General features: G+C 39.7%; 1 protein-coding gene across 2 annotated transcripts in view; it reads left to right on the top strand.

Moving 5' to 3' along the window:
• The window catches only part of FBN2 (fibrillin 2), a 254961-nt gene that overhangs the window by 81004 nt on the left and 154808 nt on the right, over nucleotides 1–19149 (top strand). For both annotated transcript variants that reach the window (XM_048851711.2, XM_048851710.2), the window contains exons 8-11: nucleotides 4249–4374; nucleotides 12987–13139; nucleotides 13897–14130; nucleotides 16618–16755. In XM_048851711.2, the coding sequence (XP_048707668.2) occupies nucleotides 4249–4374; nucleotides 12987–13139; nucleotides 13897–14130; nucleotides 16618–16755 (651 nt within the window). The remainder of the gene's footprint in view (nucleotides 1–4248; nucleotides 4375–12986; nucleotides 13140–13896; nucleotides 14131–16617; nucleotides 16756–19149) is intronic.

The raw sequence follows: 19149 nt of genomic DNA, 5'->3' as shown, positions 1-19149 counted from the left end.
TTTCAATCAATTTCTGTGTGTCACAGGTCTTTCCCACACTAAGTCAGCAAAAAATTAAAGCATCCTGCAAAAGACTGCTGCAGGTTTGGAGGTGTCTGTGAACGGTGCCAGACAGATAGTCCTGGACAGTGAAGTCTTGTATCTATTTGCAGAACCAGCACAGTAACAAAGATGGACAGTGTAATTTTCCTCATGCTACACTGCCATTGTGCTGGAACCTGATGTGCAGGGTTTGAGAGAGTAGAGAGCTTCTCTGTCCATGCAATCTGTGACATCTCTGCTGAAACTGACAACACAAGAGGAACTCTATTCAGAAAACATGAAAAAGATCCTTGTGGATGATTTGTCCTTGCCAGTTTTCCTTTCTGTCTGTCTTTGTGACATGGTGCCTTAATTTTTGTTTTTGTAGAGGGGATTATCATTCTTGTTTTTAACCAATTATCAGTTGTGATAGAAATGCACTGCTTGGAAGATACCAAGGCAAGACCTGCAACCGGTTCCAGTTCTGCTATGATTTACACACATGGTTTCATTTCATTGGATTAAATCGGATAGTAACCCATTCGCCACATCATATATTTGGTCATAATGTAGTAAATTTATGCAAGATTTTGTAGATTTCTTGGGGGAATTACTTGGTTTGGATTTATACCACCATTTGGGATTCTGAAACCTTTGTGGTGGTTATCTGTGATGTCACAAGTGAAGCTATTATTTCTTAGAAAGTTTTGATCTGGCAGAAATGACTTTTTTCTTACAAAATGCCTAAATCTCTACAAAGTGTGGATACCATATGTATTATAAGATGCCAGTTAAAAATTGCCACTGTAGGTTGGGTGCTTTGTTAAAATAAAAGACAGTACCAAAGTAGTGGTATATAAAATCTAACTGAAAACAGTAAGTGAAAAGCAATAAAAATATGTCTAATAAATCTTTGCTCTTAGTGTTCTTTTAAAGCTTAAAGATTCTTCCTATTCTGATATTCTTTTTTTCCATTTGACAAATATTTTAAACTATATACCAAATGGATTATAATTCATTATTTTTATTTATTTATTTATTTATTCATAATAATTTATGTAGCTGTTTTTGGTAGTCCCTCAGTGAGGTGTTGGGTCCTATGCAGAAACAAAGGATGATGCAATCTCTGTCCTAAGAGTTTACAAGCTAGCTCTATACTGTTTGTTTTATTACTGGTATAACAAAAGCCTCAGAAATTACGTGATCTTCAACAAAAATACAGTTAACAGCTGCTGCTGAATCAGCATAGGAAGCACAAGCAAAAGAAGTATTAAAAATATTTGGTCCAATTATGCCCTCTTCCTTCTTTTCTGCATGGAGACATGGGGTCAGCCACTGAGCTATGGGAGGAATAGGGAGATTGTTCCCCAGTCTGCCCTGCAAAGTTCCATAGAGAAAAGCAGTAAAGCACAAGGCTGTGTTTGTTTCTCGGTTGTGAAATACTGGATATATTTATAATAGTTTTTTCTCAGTTGTGGAGTAGTGAATTTTTTTAAAATCTGATATTTAGAATGTGGGGAATAATCACCACAAGTAAGGAAGGCAAGTAAGTGTGTTCAGTAAATTTATCATTCTAAACTATGGTGAGTCCTTTAAAACAATATTTTAAATAGCCTAGTTGAAAAGATTATAATTTTTCACTTCCTCTGATTAATATTCATAGTGTAAAAATGCAATAAAGGTCATATGATCCTCTAAGATATAAACTATGTGGATGCTTTGGTGGTAGAGCAATGATAGCTGTAAGGAGATGTCCCTTGTACAAAAAAAGTACCTAAAAATCCCCTGAAAATTTTACAGTGAACATGTTTCACCATGTTTTTTATTGGTTCCTTCACAGTGCAACCATAGTAGGGCTGTGCATTTTCCTTTCCAGGTACAGTATGAGATTGTACCCTCCAGATCAGTGGCTCTCAACCTTTCCAGATTACTGTATCCCTTTCAGGAGTCTGATTTGTCTTGTGTACCCCCCAAGTTTCATCTCACTTAAAAACTACTTGGTAACAAAATCAGACATAAAAATACAAAAGTGTCATAGCACGTTGTTACTGAAAAATTGTTTACTTTCTAATTTTTACCATATAATTATAAAATAAATGGATTGGAATATAAATATTGTACTTACATTTCAGTGTATAGTACACAGAGCAGTATAAACAAGTCATCTGAATGAAATTTTAGTTCGTACTGACTTCGCTAGTGCTTTTTATGTAGCCTGTTGTAAAACTAGGCAAATACCTAGATGAATTGATGTACCCCCTGTAAGACCTCTATATACCCCAGAGGTATACATACCCCTAGTTGAGAACCATTGCTCTAGATCCACATTCATGCATGGAGGATTCCTTTGCGTCTCCACCTAGTGTGCTGTCATCCCCGTGACTTTGTCCCCACACTTCCTTAATCCCATGGGCACTCTTCATTCGTCTGGAGTCTCCACAGTGGCAAGGTTGAGGACTGGATAGAGTGGGGGAGATGAGATGCACATTGTACACTCATTGGGCCCCCAGTTGTGTTTCCGTAGAAGAGACAACACAGCACAGGGCTAGTTTTTTCCACGTTACTCCCCCTCCCCCATCTACCGGTGCAGCCATGACTAAGGAACCAGAGGTACTGCATGGGTCAGAGCCAGTGCAGAGCAATATGGATGATCCCTGGAGCTCTTCCAGGGTTGGGGCTGGGTCTCATGACTTTCTTTAGTGGGAGTGAAAATCCCAAGTCCTGAAGGGACTGTATGGGGGACCTCTGCAAATTGATCCTCTTTGAGAGTTCTTTCTTCATAGCTTCTTCCGCATACTTTATGAGAAATGATCTGGGCCCAAAAGTTTGTTTTTTTGGGGTTTGTTTTATGGGGTAAAACTCTCTTAATGTCACTTTGCAACCAAGAACTTAAATGCAGACTGAGCCAAAAACACCAACGTTTTCCAGGCTTTGGGTGGTGCAAAAGCCACAGAGTTTCATATGCTTTCAACTGGAAAACATAAGTCAGCCCAAGTTTGTTGGAAACTTGGCCCAAGCTTGCTCAGAATTCATCCCAGGTTTAATGTGAGCCAGGTTTCAAGTTTATTACAAAACCTGAAACATGGCAATTTTAATTTGGCTGCAGGTTACATTTAAGAGAGTTACTCAGAACTCCAATAAACAGAGGTCACCATAAAAAAAAAAAAATCAGTGTGGAACTAGAATTACAAAACAACAAAAAACAAAACCACTACCACCAAAATGCCTATCTTAAAAAAATGTTAAGGTTGCAAAATGAAGCACTCAAAACTTAGGAAATACTTGATACTTGAAACTGCCCCCTTGTACCTATGCATTATGATGCAGTCTTTACTTACCTGATCACATAGTAGTTCTTCCATCCCAGCCTACTCCTCTCTGCTGCTCACCTCTCAGCATTACAGTCAGACTGTCTCCTCCCCCCCCATGTGTGGGCACCAACCTGGGGAGCATTGAAAACACAAGTGTGTGTTTAGCCCTTAGCACATGCTCTCAATTCTGATATCCAGCACCACATCACTCCACAAGCTTTGCTCTGTTGAAAACTTGCTCCATTAACTTGGTGATAGGTCAGTTCACATGCGATGCGACCATTGCTTTCAATGGGACTGTTTGCATAACCAAAGATTAGTTCTATGAAAGGATGTACAAAGATTGAGTATACTCTTCTGAAGATTACAGTACAGTTTCTTTGAACTACTTGAGGCTTGCAAAGCATCAGGAGTGCAGCTGGATTTGGCTAGCTGAGAATTCTCACAGAATGGGGAGCTCTTAGCAGGTGCAGAGCCATCATACTTGACCCCTATTCTGCCTTCCCATGTTCAGCCCTAGAGCAGGGGGAATATTTGGAGTAGGGCTGAATGGTGCTGCATCTCCGCTATGCTCAGCTGTTTTATGGTCCCAAAGCGATCACAGCCAGCTGATGTGAGTTAGAGCAGCGTCCAGACTGCTTTAACCTACTTTAGGATTTAGGGTGGCACAGAACTGGAACATACAAGGAAAGCCGGCACTGTGTGATCAGCCAGCTTTAAACAGATGACCTGTTAGTGCACTGCAAACCACAAGTGCTCCATTGACCACAATTTTTGTACCATTGCAGTACGTTATTAAATCTGAGCTGCATTCTAACTGAATGTAATGCCCTTCATTTTTAAAAAAAAATCTCTTCTATGAAAAGCATTATATGCAAGTATTATGTTAATCACCTGCTTCTTCTTCTTCGAATAGATATTGATGAGTGCAGCATCATTCCAGGGATCTGCGAAGGTGGCGAATGTTCTAACACTGTGGGAAGTTATTTCTGCATTTGTCCACGTGGCTATGTCACATCTACAGATGGATCCCGCTGCATTGGTAAGTACATCCTTCTGTGGGATCTTACGGCATTCTCAAGCCACTACTGGCCACTACTGTAGCTTAGAAGCAGGAGGTGGGGCTATTGGCTGAAGCTCTCCTCTAATGGGAACTTTTGCTAGGGGATCCACGCTGTACACAGGCACGCTGGCTTTTCTGCCACAAAACCTAAGTCTGTTCACAGTCCTGTTTAGAGTGCCACTGCAGGGCACCAGCTGCAGAGTTGGAGACTCTGCATGGGCTCTCTTATGGCCCAGGACCCTCAACCAATACAGTAGAAATATGTTTTGGGTTTTTTACAGTTCTGTGCATCTGCAGCTGGGAGCAGGATTAGACTCTTAGCTAGGAAATAATAAGCCACAGTTGTGTGGACAGACATGAGAAATTAGAATCACACTCATTGCTTAACTCTGCTTCTGATGAAGTCAAAGGCAAAACTCACCTTGGTTTCAAAGGAGCTAGCTTGAATCCTTGCTTAATATTTCGAAGTCTGCCTTGCATAGGCGTACTTTACCTTCTGAATGCCAGCATTAGAAGTGCACTCATGTAAACTTAGAAGACGTCTACAGGAAATGAAATGAATTGCTATTTCATTTGGCTTGAGTGGCCTTTTTCCATTTGTAAGAATAAAACAAAGATCAAATGTCATTAGGTTAGAGCTCTTTGGATCTGACTTTTCAAAAATCTGTTTCTGTCCTTTTTAAAATATGTGTTTGTTTTTAGATGTGGTAGTATGTGTCATGGATCTTTTCACTATGTTTGTTTTACAGCTGCATGTATGCCAAGCGTATGGTTTTAAATGTAATGTTGACTTGGCTGAAAATATCCTTTACCCTGTGCAATAAACCATTAGCTGTTAACCTACCATCATGTGTCACTTACAGTGTAATTTCTTGAGGTAGTTGTGACACTAAGAAGTAGAGTAGATGTTACATTTTCAGGTTCAGATCCAGCAAACACGTAAGTATGTGCATAACTTTGTGTTGAGTTGTCCAATGATGGTAAAGTTTCTCACACACTCAAGTGTTTGCAGGATTGGGGCATAATTTGCTTGCAGTATCTAGGTGCAAAATAAGTGAAGGGCAGAATGGCAGCCTATTCTATTAATTTAGGCGGAATCAGTGGTCCTAAAGAGTTAAAGGATGACTCGGTCACTGTTCTGTGTTAAACAACATTAGACAAGGTTTGGGCTTTGATATACAGAGACATCAGCCTGCTTAGTACTTAAACAGAGCCTTTGCTGTGCTGGCAAATACATCATTAAAAATCCTTTTGATCTTTTATTAAAGATGCAGAAAAGATGGGAAAAACAGTTAAAGCATTTGAAATATAAAGTATTAAGTATGGCTTTCATTTTAAAAACATCCCTTGTTCCCTTTGGTGTTAGCTGGAGAGAGTTTTTAGAAGTGCTCCCCACCCACCCTTTGTTTGACAATCTCTTAGATGGTAATAACTATCCTGCTTGGGGAAAAGCAAACAGGTTAGTTGAACTAGGCTGGAGCTGTTGTTGCTGTTATCAATAAAGCCCAACCCCATTTCCTAGAAGACAGAACAAGACATACACACACAAGAGGGGATAGAAAAGAGCAGCAATGATTAAAACTATGCAGCTTGTTTCTGATGTTGACTTTCCCGTGTAATCTTGCTTTTGGAAAAGCCCAGGCATAGCATGCTGTCGTATTAGCCACTCTGAGGCAAGGCAAATTTGTACAAGCATTGTGCGCTGTTCTTTTCTGCCTCTTGTGTTGCAGGCTTATAGTCTTGCAAAATATACAGTCTTGACCAGTTTAGCTGGATTTTTGTTAGAAGGAAAAAGTAGACTGATAGAAAAGACAAGAAATAAGGTGAGGAAGGAAGAAGCATACACAGGATGTGTGTGTGAGGAAAAAGTCTTACATCCCAGCTGAAGCTGGTGGAAGTGGCAGTGTCATCTGGGTCCCTCTTTTGGCCTGTCTGGTCAGGACATATTTCAAGATTAAGACAAAAACGATCTGGCAGTGTTACAATAGATGCTGGGGTCCCAGAAGACAGTGGGGCAGCCATGGTGGTGGAGCTTGCTCCTTCCCCTTGTTTTAGTCAGCAAGTGTTGCACTTGTACTCCATTGACATTCATCCATTCTTATTTTCATCCCAAAGTCTCTCTCTTTCTTAATGACAGGTTTCAGAGTAACAGCCGTGTTAGTCTGTATTCGCAAAAAGAAAAGGAGTACTTGTGGCACCTTAGAGACTAACCAATTTATTTGAGCATGAGCTTTCGTGAGCTACAGCTCACTTCATCGGATGCATACCGTGGAAACTGCAGCAGACTTTATATATACACAGAGAATATGAAACAATACCTCCTCCCACCCCACTGTCCTGCTGGTAATAGCTTATCTAAAGTGATCATCAGGTTGGGCCATTTCCAGCACAAATCCAGGTTTTCTCACCCTCCACCCCCCCACACAAATTCACTCTCCTGCTGGTACCCATAGTAGTGCCGCTGATCTGAAGGTATACATTGTCCCCAAATGTGAAATAGTTATGGGTAAGGACAAAGTCACAAAGTTCAGCCACCAGGTTAGCCGTGACATTATCGGGGATAGTGTTCCTGACGGCTTGTAGTCCATCTTTGTGTGGAATGTTGGTGTAGAGGGCTTCTACATCCATAGTGGCCAGGATGGTGTTATCAGGAAGATCACCGACGGATTGAAGTTTCCTCAGGAAGTCAGTGGTGTCTCGAAGGTAGCTGGGAGTGCTGGTAGCGTAGGGCCTGAGGAGGGAGTCTACATAGCCAGACAATCCTGCTGTCAGGGTGCCAATGCCTGAGATGATGGGGCGCCCAGGATTTCCAGGTTTATGGATCTTGGGTAGTAGATAGAATACTACAGCATTTGCTCAAGAAACTTCCTGAAAAAGCACAAGATCAAATCCGCACAGACACACCCCTGGAACCCCGACCTGGGATATTCTATCTACTACCCAAGATGGTGGCTGAACTTTGTGACTTTGTCCTTACCCATAACTATTTCACATTTGGGGACAATGTATACCTTCAGATCAGCGGCACTGCTATGGGTACCCGCATGGCCCCACAGTATGCCAACATTTTTATGGCTGATTTAGAACAACGCTTCCTCAGCTCTCGTCCCCTAAAGCCCCTACTCTACTTGCGCTATATTGATGACATCTTCATCATCTGGACCCATGGAAAAGAAGCCCTTGAGGAATTCCACCATGATTTCAACAATTTCCATCCCACCACCAACCTCAGCCTGGTCCAGTCCACACAAGAGATCCACTTCCTGGACACTACAGTGCTAATAAACAATGGTCACATAAACACCACCCTATACCAGAAACCTACTGACCGCTATTCCTACCTGCATGCCTCCAGCTTTCACCCTGACCACACCACACGATCCATCGTCTACAGCCAAGCTCTGCGATACAACCGCATTTGCTCCAACCCCTCAGACAGAGACAAACACCTACAAGATCTCTGTCAAGCTTTCTTACAACTACAATACCCACCTGCAGAAGTAAAGAAACAGATTGATAGAGCCAGAAGAGTTCCCAGAAGTTACCTACTACAGGACAGGCCTAACAAAGAAAATAATAGAACGCCACTAGCCGTCATCTTCAGCCCCCAACTAAAACCCCTCCAACGCATTATTAAGGATCTACAACCTATCCTAAAGGATGACCCAACACTCTCTCAAATCTTGGGAGACAGGCCAGTCCTTGCCTACAGACAGCCCCGCAACCTGAAGCAAATACTCACCAACAACCACATACCACACAACAGAACCACTAACCCAGGAACTTATCCTTGCAACAAAGCCCGTTGCCAATTGTGCCCACATATCTATTCAGGGGACACCATCACAGGGCCTAATAACATCAGCCACACTATCAGAGGCTCGTTCACCTGCACATCCACCAATGTGATATATGCCATCATGTGCCAGCAATGCCCCTCTGCCATGTACATTGGTCAAACTGGACAGTCTCTACGTAAAAGAATAAATGGACACAAATCAGATGTCAAGAATTATAACATTCATAAACCAGTCGGAGAACACTTCAATCTCTCTGGTCACGCAATCACAGACATGAAGGTCGCTATCTTAAAACAAAAAAACTTCAAATCCAGACTCCAGCGAGAAACTGGAGAATTGGAATTCATTTGCAAATTGGATACTATTAATTTAGGCTTAAATAGAGACTGGGAGTGGCTAAGTCATTATGCAAGGTAGCCTATTTCCTCTTGTTTTTTCCTACACCCCCCCCCAGATGTTCTGGTTTAACTTGGATTTAAACTTGGAGAGTGGTCAGTTTGGATGAGCTATTACCAGCAGGAGAGTGAGTTTGTGTGTGTATGGGGGTGGGGGGGATGTGAGAAAACCTGGATTTGTGCTGGAAATGGCCCACCTTAATTATCATGCACATTGTAGGGAGAATGGTCACTTTGGATGAGCTATTACCAGCAGGATAGTGAGTTTGTGTGTGTGGTTTTTGGGAGGGGGGTGAGGGGGTGAGAGAACCTGGATTTGTGCAGGAAATGGCCCACCTTAATTATCATGCACATTGTAGGGAGAATGGTCACTTTGGATGAGCTATTACCAGCAGGATAGTGAGTTTGTGTGTGTGGTTTTTGGGAGGGGGGTGAGGGGGTGAGAGAACCTGGATTTGTGCAGGAAATGGCCCAACTTGATTATCATGCACATTGTGTAAAGAGTTGTCACTTTGGATGGGCTGTCACCAGCAGGAGAGTGAATTTGTGTGGGGGGGTGGAGGGTGAGAAAACCTGGATTTGTGCTGGAAATGGCCCAACCTGATGATCACTTTAGATAAGCTATTACCAGCAGGACAGTGGGGTGGGAGGAGGTATTGTTTCATATTCTCTGTGTATATATAAAGTCTGCTGCAGTTTCCACGGTATGCATCCGATGAAGTGAGCTGTAGCTCACGAAAGCTCATGCTCAAATAAATTGGTTAGTCTCTAAGGTGCCACAAGTACTCCTTTTCTCTTTCTTAAGGATCTCAAAAGCAAGTGCTGGGTAGATTAGCCCACCCCCTTATTATTTTGTCCACCAATTATGCCTAGTTTCTTACACACCAGTTTTGGTTAAATTGATTTCTGGTACCACACTTCTCTTGTTTGTCAGACCCGATCTTAACTCAGCCCTTGAGTTATATCAGTAGGCCTTTTTGTTTGGACTAATTCAATCTCCCTTTTGCACCTTTTCCCATCAACATTGATTGTTATATTCTGATATTTTGTGAACTTCCACTCACTTTTTTACAATTTCACTATTAGGGTAAATTTACAGTTATTACAACAAGCCTTATAACTGTGAATTAACCTTTTTCTGTCAATTTAAAATAGACATTTGAAACCATTGGAACAATTCTGGGTTCATAATTTTCTAGAATTTATTTTTAATCAAAATACCAAGTTATTTTTATGCAAATACCTATTTTTCCATTCCTATTGGTCTTCTTAACCTTCCAAATTACTTCAGTAATGCAACAAATCAGTAGTTCAGACTGTGGCAGTAAAATAGTTCACTGCTTTTGAAGAAACTAGGGTGTCATAATCATTGGAATGTCATATGCTGAATAAACCAAGCATTTTTAAAGGATAAATGCTCTTGTTTTATATTGTTTCCACTCAACTCAATAAAAATAAAGACAGAAGTCCAAATTTTACCTTCAGAAGCACATATGTGATTCCCAATGAAGCCAGTGAGAGCTGCATATTGTGTGTGTGTGTGTGTGTGTGTGTGTGTAAAAATTTCCTTCTGGCTTGAGTTCTAATTTGGAAAAATAGGACATCCAACTGCAACAACTGCACTTTCTCCATGAAGAAAACTTATTAACACATCTTATAAAGTAAACAGAAGAGTCCTTATTTTCTCATTCTTTTTACTCTGGAAAAATTATTTGGCTCTTAAATTATTAGAGTTCATATTAAGTGAAAGAAAGCCTTCTGCTAAAATTAGATTTAAGAGAAGCCTGAATGGTACTTCAACAGCCAGGTGCAGTGTACTAAGTAAAACTTCACTACATGAGAAAGTTGCTGACATTGAATTTGTTGCATGAAATATTAATTCTTTGGCTTGGATAGGAATAAAACACACAGGAAAGTGTACTTCTAGGAGTTCGGTACTTCTGTACTTGCTACATGGTCTGTTTGAGTGGACTCAGGAGACTTTAAATCCATTACTGATAGAATATGACTTTAGATAAGCCACTTATCTTCTGGTCCCTCAGTTGCTTCACCTGTAAAGTTTGTCTCCAAAATAATTTTTTTCCTGATTGTGCCCTAGGAACAGGCAGTAGAGAGGTATGTTATGGAGAACAAGCACATATGTGCCCACATACACAGCTAGAGGGCATGGGTGCTGCTACACCCTCTGGTTTGAAGTGGTTTCCATCCTATACAGGGTTTAAAGTTTGGTTCAATGCCTCCCAGCACCCCCACTATAAAAATTGTTCCACCAACCCTGCATTAGGCTTGGTTCATGAAACTTCCAGTCTCCTGAGATCTATCAGAGACTGTGGTCATCACTGCCAAGGCCCTGTGCTGTTTCTTGTCCCACTTCCACTTCTAGCTATGCTTTCATACTAAGCAACATAAGCCCTTAGTCTTCAAGATTAGACAGTCAATATAGTTTTTAAGTGCTTAATGATTATAAGTGTGGAACTGAGTAGTCTTTTTAACTTGCTGCACCAAGTAGTTGGAATGAGGTATTCTTAAAATTATAAATTTCGTGTTTTAGGAGAAACACGAATTGCCATTTTTAATGTCATATTTGTTTGCTTCAGCTTGTACCTTTCTATTTTATAGTGCTGTATTGGTTTTTGTTTGTTTTGTTTTTTGGCTAACATTCTAAAACCTTATTTGAGGCTAAATCTGTAGCCTTTACATTTAAAAAAAGAAAACTGAATAAAGCCCCTAAAGTTCAACTGAACACTCAAAGAATATCTTGATAATAGTTCTTGGCGTTTAGAAAGGCCCTGTGAATTTAACATGACACTGTCAAGACTTAAAATTAACACTCTGGACATTACCTCACTGTAATGCTTACATGAAGCTCAGATTTGATGTCAGTGTTTGTAATCCTCCATCACTTCTGCACATTTTTTGCTCCTGCTTATGTTTAACTTGGGAAAACAGTCTGATAAAAATTCACAACCTGTTTCTGCTGCCATTACTCACACTGAACAATACTTTTTCTTTGCTAATAGTCCTATTGCTTTTGGTGGGACTACTTATAGAATAAGATACTATTCATTGTGAGTAAAAGTGGTAGATTCTGTCCCTACATATTATATCATATATTACTTCATGAAAGAAACGTCAAGAGCCACATTTTAAAAAATCTTAGCGCAATTACTCTTTTTGTTCGGACAGCTGCAGTTTTTCACCATGCACGATTACCTGTGTCAAGCCAGTTCTAGAAAATGTATGCACATTTGTAGTTAGTCAGTGGAACTTCTTTGTGAGTAGAGCAAGGAAGGTTTGACACATCTTTTGCGCGAGTAATTTAGATGCATAGTTTTGAAAACTTGCCTTAAATGTTCTGAATTATACTCTTCAGGCCAAAGTAGTTGTATGGGCAAAAAATACTACAAATTGGTCAGTTCAGTTTAGCAACTAAATAAATTGATCAGGAAAAATTTAGCAGAGTCTAATGTTGTTAATCCAAAGTGGTTTGATTTCAGATATGTTGTTTAACCAACCTAAAAAATGAAAAGATGTATTGCACTGTTGAAACATATAGTGTATATCCATTTATTGACAATATAATTGCAATGTAAGCTATTACATGCAATTTTTGGTAGCTTGTCACTAATTTTGATAACATATATTTATCTTTGGTCCAGTCCTGCTTCCCTTTAGCCAATTTGAGTACTGCCTTACTCTATTATTAGTTCCAGTTCAATGGCTCTACCTGCCAAGTAAGGGTGTAGGGTGTGCACAGGTTTTATGTTGGGCTAGATTGTGCATCTGCAATACTCCCTTTGTAAGGGACAGCATGTAAATGCATTGCCCCAGGAGCAACACAGGGAGGAAATCATGCCTTGGAGGCTCCAAAAAGTAGCAGATCACTACTTCCTGGCCAGCAAGTTAGGCTGTGGAGCCACCCACTTCCTGGCCATATACTGGGGGAGGGAACAGCAACCATACAATATTTGCTTACTTCTAAATGCCCAGAGCAAAGGTCTGGGGAGGCTGCACAGGTTTGTTTGTGTATGCAGAAGCAGGGTTTCTTACTCTTCCCTATATTCCAGGATACCTGTACAATGTTCTGGCTAATATGTGGTCATTTCCTTGAGGAGTCTGTGAAGGAACTTGAGGGGTTTCCTATGGCTAAAGTGGAAGTAGTGGAAGATGAGTTTGGTAGCAACATTTTGGATTAACGCAAGATTACTGTCACTGAAACATTATGGCATTGCAGTAAACCGGTTGTTAATAAACTTTGTCTGAATGTATTGCAATTTGTTTTTATACAGCTTTTCAATTGCTTTTTTTTTGCTATTACTCCTAGTGTTTGCAGTCACTGGGGCAAATTTCTAAGGGACAGTTCATATTAGTGTGTTTTTTTTTAATTAATGTCCAGATCAAAGGACAGGCACATGTTTCTCCAGCTTGGTGAATGGTCGCTGTGCACAAGAACTTCCGAATAGGTTTACCAAAATGCAGTGCTGTTGTGAATCTGGTCGATGCTGGGCCATTGGATCTGTTCCTGAGATGTGTCCTGTGAGAGGCTCTGGTGAGTGTTTTTTGCTGCCCATTCCAGTTATGACAGAGGTTGTTGGAAGCATTTTAAACTACTTTAAAATCAAAGCTAAAAAAAAGTCAGGAGTTACATTATTATTCATTTTTGTGTTTTCAATATGGATGTTTCCATCTGTGAACCATTTTTTCTGGTCCATTATTACTTAGGACCAGTTTCTGTAACCTCCTTTTGTTGACTTTGGAAGTAGTTCTTGTGAATTGAGGAAGATTTTGTGGTCAAGCTCAAAGAGAAAATGAGTCTGAGGATCCATAGTTCATTACAATGTAAAGGAACAGATGCTCTCTTTTTCTATAGTTTCATGTTTCTTTGAACTGGTAATGTACATGACATGAGTATATCACTTAATCTCTCAGCCTGGCACTCACATAGCAACTTTCCACATTGGTGGCGTAAATATGTTTTCATTTTACCCATGCTAAGATATCTGCGGGGCAGGGATTAGCATACTTTTTTATCCATTCCCTGCCAAAACTACACCAAAGAGCTAGGAGTAAATTATAACATGTCCTAATATTACTGTACATGGTATTAATTAAGTAACTCCTGTTGTGACTGTGAAAGCCTCATAAACATAAGAGTAGAAGAGAGAAGACAGTAAGTTCCAAAACCAGAAGTTGGTACTTTATTTTTTTCTTATGATACAGAGTTCTATAGTTCAGCATCTTCTTTACACACTGAATTAGGCAAGACTGTTTTACTGTATGTCTCTCTCTGTGTTCTTTTTTTGTAGATGAATACCGCAGACTTTGCACAGATGGAGTTCCTGGAGGAGGTGGTTCCAGACCTGTTGGACCAGGAGGCAATGGATTCCTTCCTGGTGGAAATGGGAATAGCTATGGCCCAGGAGGAACTGGATTTATTCCCATTCCAGGTGGCAATGGCTTCTCCCCTGGTGTAGGAGGAGCAGGTGTTGGGACTGGTGGCCAGAGTCCCACTGGAAATGGTGCAATCATTACTGGGCTGAGTATGTTTCCTTGTTTATTTATTTATTTATTTTTCAGTTGTTTCCCTCTATTTTTGATTGATGAGTTGTAACTTTATTGCTTATTACTTGTGTTTCTTAGGCTTTATTCTGGAAATGAGAACATCTCTTTGAATACACATCCTTACTAATGCAATTATAGTCTTTCATGACGGTGGATTTTCTAGAGAGTTTAAGTCCCTTTTTTCCCAACAAAGATCACAAAACAGACATGTTTAATTTTTCTTTATTTGGGTAACAGAGATTAGTTTTCTTATTGGTCCTTCATACACTGTAACTACCTCTATCTTTTACAATCCCTGTGTTTACCAGTTATGATCACCTTTTACTCAATTAGCTCCTCATTAAGTTGAATGCCTGCAGTGGCTTTAACTTCAAACTTCTGTACTATAGCCATTCATTGTCTATGTAACCCACACACCTTTTGGGTGCGGTGTTCTGTCCCATCTAGTGGCACCGAGACCACTTAGAGAGAGAGATTAATGAGTCAGCTCTACAGCCTTAGCTAAGAGCAGTATGGCTTTTAGCTCATGCAGTAGAGGCTCATGCATTTAGCTCCAGAGGCCCTAGGTTCGATCCTGCCTGCCGACAACTGGGATCTGTTAGTGTTACATCTACACATTTGGTAAAAATATAAGTTGAAGTAATATACATGTTATAAATTATACAGTGGTGTGATATATGTATCATTCACATTTCTGGATCGTCTACAGTCTAGCCACTATTCCCTCTACCTGGGGCTTATTCTAGGACTCCAAACCCATGAGCAGCATCAGCTACCCAGGATTTAAAAAAAAAAAAAACCTGCCAGAAAATTGTCCCCCAAATTCCACCTTCCTGAATCAGTTTCAGTCCCACAAATTCCCAACTACTGGAGGTGGGGACACTAGATGGGGAGGGCTCTGACTTACTATGCAGAATTCTTTCCCAGATATCTGCTGGTGGGTCTTGCCCACATGCTTGGGGTCTAACTGATCACCATATTTGTGGTTGGGAAGGAATTTTCCCCCAGGTCAGATTGGCTGAGACCCTGGGTGGGGGTTTGCCTTCCTCTGCAGCATGGGGCATGGGTCACTTGCTAATTTAAACTAGTGTAGATGGTGAATTCTCTGTAACTTGAAGTCTAAAAACCATGATATGAGGCCGTCAGTAACTCAGCCAGAGGTTAGAGCTCTATTTCAGGAGTGAGTGAGGTTCTGTGGCCTGCAATGTGAAGGAGGTCAGACTAGATGATCACAGTGGTCCTTTCTGACCTTAAAGTGAGTCTGGCTTGAAACAGTTTTTTTTAATAAATAAAAACTTTATTTTGATCACAGTCATAAAATCTATAATCCTGCTACCCTGCAGGGGTAGAAGAGGAAGTTTCATTCCAGGAGAAAGAGAATTCCAGGTTCCCACTGGGAACCTAACATTCGCTTCTGGATCCTGAAGGATCTGAGGTGTCAGTTTTTAAAGCCCCCTCCCGGTTCTATATTTTTATATATAGAAAACCCATTACGTTATTTTTGGAGGCGTTTTACATTTATTAGTTTTAATTTTTCTCTTCCTCTCAGAATTCGACTTAGCATGATTAAAAGTTTACAGAGAGAGGGAAACAAGAAATAATTCAATAAATGCTTTTAAAATTATCTTAAACATTCCTAATATAGTTTTTCTGTAACATGTAGAGCATATACAAAATATATAATTACATGGTGTGATATTAAAGCACTCATTCAGGATGACCTGCACATCTCCCTTGTTGCAACTTGTGAGTAAAGCAGTCATCGCAGATTCATGATGCTAAAACCTTTATACCACGCTGTCATATGTGGCCGGTACATATAAAATCTGTATGGTAGTAACATCCATGCGATACACTGTAGACCTGTTTTATCAAGCAGCTTTGAATAACTTACTTGCATACTGTTCACCAATCCATCGCAGTCAGTATTACTAGCATTCCAAACTACTGAGCTATCAGTACTTTTGAAACGAACTGCTAGAGGAAATCTTTCCTCCTTTTTCTTCCAAATGTGGAATTTTCCCTTCCCCCCAAAACTTATTGCTTTGGCCCAAGGCCTAGGATGAATAATAATCAGTTACTAATGCTTTCAGCAAATGTTGCAGGATCAGGGACTCAGTACAAAACAGTGCATGGAATATTAGGATAAATACACCATAAGTAATAACGTCATAGTAATGAATTACCTAAATCCAAACCCAATGATTCCTCTCTCATCACACATTCGATGTAAACAGTGTATCATAACCAAGGCCATTTGTTTAATTTTTTTCTAATGTTAATTTATGTCTTTGCTATCTTACTGTCCTATCAATAGTTCTTGGAAATACTTTTTTTTAAACTTCAAAGAATACCTAAACTCACTGATTTGTTTAAAAAAATTGTTAAAAACTGTTACAGATTATGTTGTGCATGCCTATTTCACATTCTGATTCAACTTTCTCATCTTCTGTAATCTGTTTCAGCAATCCTCAATCAGACAATAGATATATGTAAACACCACCCCAATCTCTGCTTAAATGGACGCTGCATACCAACAATTTCCAGTTACCGATGTGAGTGCAACATGGGATATAAGCAAGATGCAAATGGGGATTGTATAGGTAAGTGTAAATTTGTACAGTCCAATATTTAGTTTTTAAATCCTTTCCTATTTCATTTTTAAACCCATTTCTCTAAAAATGAAATTTTAATTTTGAGTGCATTTTATTGTTTTCTCCACAGAATGTTGTTAGTATTATTGGTCCTTGTGAAAAATAGTGTTGGAATCACAATTCTTTGTGCTGGGACAATGTGTAAGTTTTAAAGGAACAAGCTTTTCGACCAAAATTGCTATGTATCTCAGTAAAGAATAGATCTTTTTGTTTACTATATGTTAGTGTGATTGTTGGATCACTGTACATGTATCCTCATACTTTGTGGGCCAGATTCTGCTCTCATCTATACCAAAGTAGGTGAGAGCATTATTTGGTCCTGTATGTGTGTTTTACTCACTCTTGAATGTGAATGGCAGAGGGTTTTTGTAAAGATCCCAATTCATTAACAGAATTTATATACAGACTTAAATATCAAATGCATTTACATTATAGATCAAAATACTTGAAATTATCTGTGAAGAACTGAATTCAGCAGGATGTGTTTTCCCTTCAACTGCTGATGGCTTCACACACTTTTAAAAGGCAGAAAGAATGTATCTCCCACTCTATTTTAGTGGTTCGTGATGTCATCAGTTCTTATAAGGAAACACAAAACATGGGACATAACTACTAAGAAGAATTCTGTTTTCAGATATGTTGTTTGAAAAAAATATTTTTAAGTTTTAATCATTATTTCTGTGCCACTGTGTAAGAGAGAAAACTAGAGACAGCTATATGTGAAAAGATTCATGTCCCATTAGGGGGACACACTTCAGTTCATAATGGCAACAAATCTTACTGCTAACATATGTTTTCAGTAATTCCCAGAACACAGGACAAGAAAGGGGTCCTCTACAAAGGAGTCATCTTTTGCCTCCAGTCTTGCTCTATGTATTCAGGATCCCTCTCAACCTGTCTGACTTCTGTTTGCTTACTGTGCAAAATTATTTCAGTTACAGACGAGAATAAGTCATAAGTGGAGTGTGCAACAGCTCCTTGTGCTTCTGTCCTGGCTGGCAAGGTGGTTATAGAGCAATTTTTCTGGCATAATTAGGATTTACGGAAAAGTATCCAGGGAAGGATATAGTGGGAGATGCACAGAACTCCCCACCTTGCATCCCTGGCTGAGAGGATTTGGAGGGTTCATACTGTTGCTAAGCTTTCCTGCCCTGGATACCAACGTGAGTCTGCATAGTTGGGATTTGGATGTCAGGAATTGGTCTCTACTAGCTAAAAATAGGGGTATATTTTTGTGTTCATGTTGTAGTGGAGATTCCTGAAGGTTTCTCATTTAGCATCTGATCCTGTACCATTAAAATCAGTACGAGTTTAACATTGACTTTAGTGAAAGCATGTTCAGACCCCTAGGGAGTAATGCTGAAATATGCTGAGCACATCTTGAAAGCTGCTATGTGCCCTGAATTGATAGATAGTTAAGGCCAGAAGGAACCACTGTGATCAACTGTTCTTTGACTACCTGTAATACATAGGCCATTGAATTTCACCAAGTGGTTCCTGCATCGAGGCCTTAACTTCTGAATTTCTATTTGGTGTGATTTGAGGGGGGGAAGCATATGTAGGGGAGAATTCAGTCTAAACATATGTTCTGTTAATTATTTGGGATGTATGGTATAATTTTTTACATTTTTATTAATATTTTGCCATTCACTCTTAAATGAAGAAAACAGAGTTTTGTACTGGCAAAAATCTGAAATGACAGCTACTCCAGGGATAGGAGTTGCATAGCATTAAAGGTCTATCCAGACAGCAATTCACACGATGACAAACTGTGTGGAGTTTGTGATATATAATTGTTACTACAGCATGATCTTGATAAAAGCTTCATAGTTCATGGGGGAAATTATCCTTCATGAAGAAACACACTGAAATAGCAAGAGAAAATATTTTTCACACAACTTTGTACAAGCCAAGACTAAGTGCAGTGTCCAAGCAAAGTTTCATTCATCTTTGAAATTCCTTTCTTGCTGTAATGGTAAAAAGAGTTTTACTAAGACTGTCAACACTTTGTATTGTATATCAGCAACTAACACATTAGGAATAAATAATTATAATAACAGTTAACAATAACAAAGGCCTTGTCTAAGAAAGCCTGTAGAGACACAAGCAGAGACCTTTCTATTTACAGTACACATCTTCCCATCGTATCGTAGAGATGTTAGGACTGTTTTTTTCAAATGTGCTGAGATTTCACTCTGGCATATCAGGTATGAATACTGGAAAAGTCACAACAAGGCCCTTTATTTTTGCCTGGGCTTTGAAGTGGGTGGAGGAATTGTGCTATAGGTTATATAAAGGGGGTGTTAGCATTTGATTATGAACTGCTATTTGATAGTAGGGGTG

Source organism: Caretta caretta, chromosome 5 (genome assembly GCF_965140235.1).
Source record: "Caretta caretta isolate rCarCar2 chromosome 5, rCarCar1.hap1, whole genome shotgun sequence".
NCBI classification, from domain to species: Eukaryota; Metazoa; Chordata; order Testudines; family Cheloniidae; genus Caretta; species Caretta caretta.
Note: the sequence above shows the minus strand (reverse complement) of the source record. Positions and strands in the feature narration are given on the sequence as shown.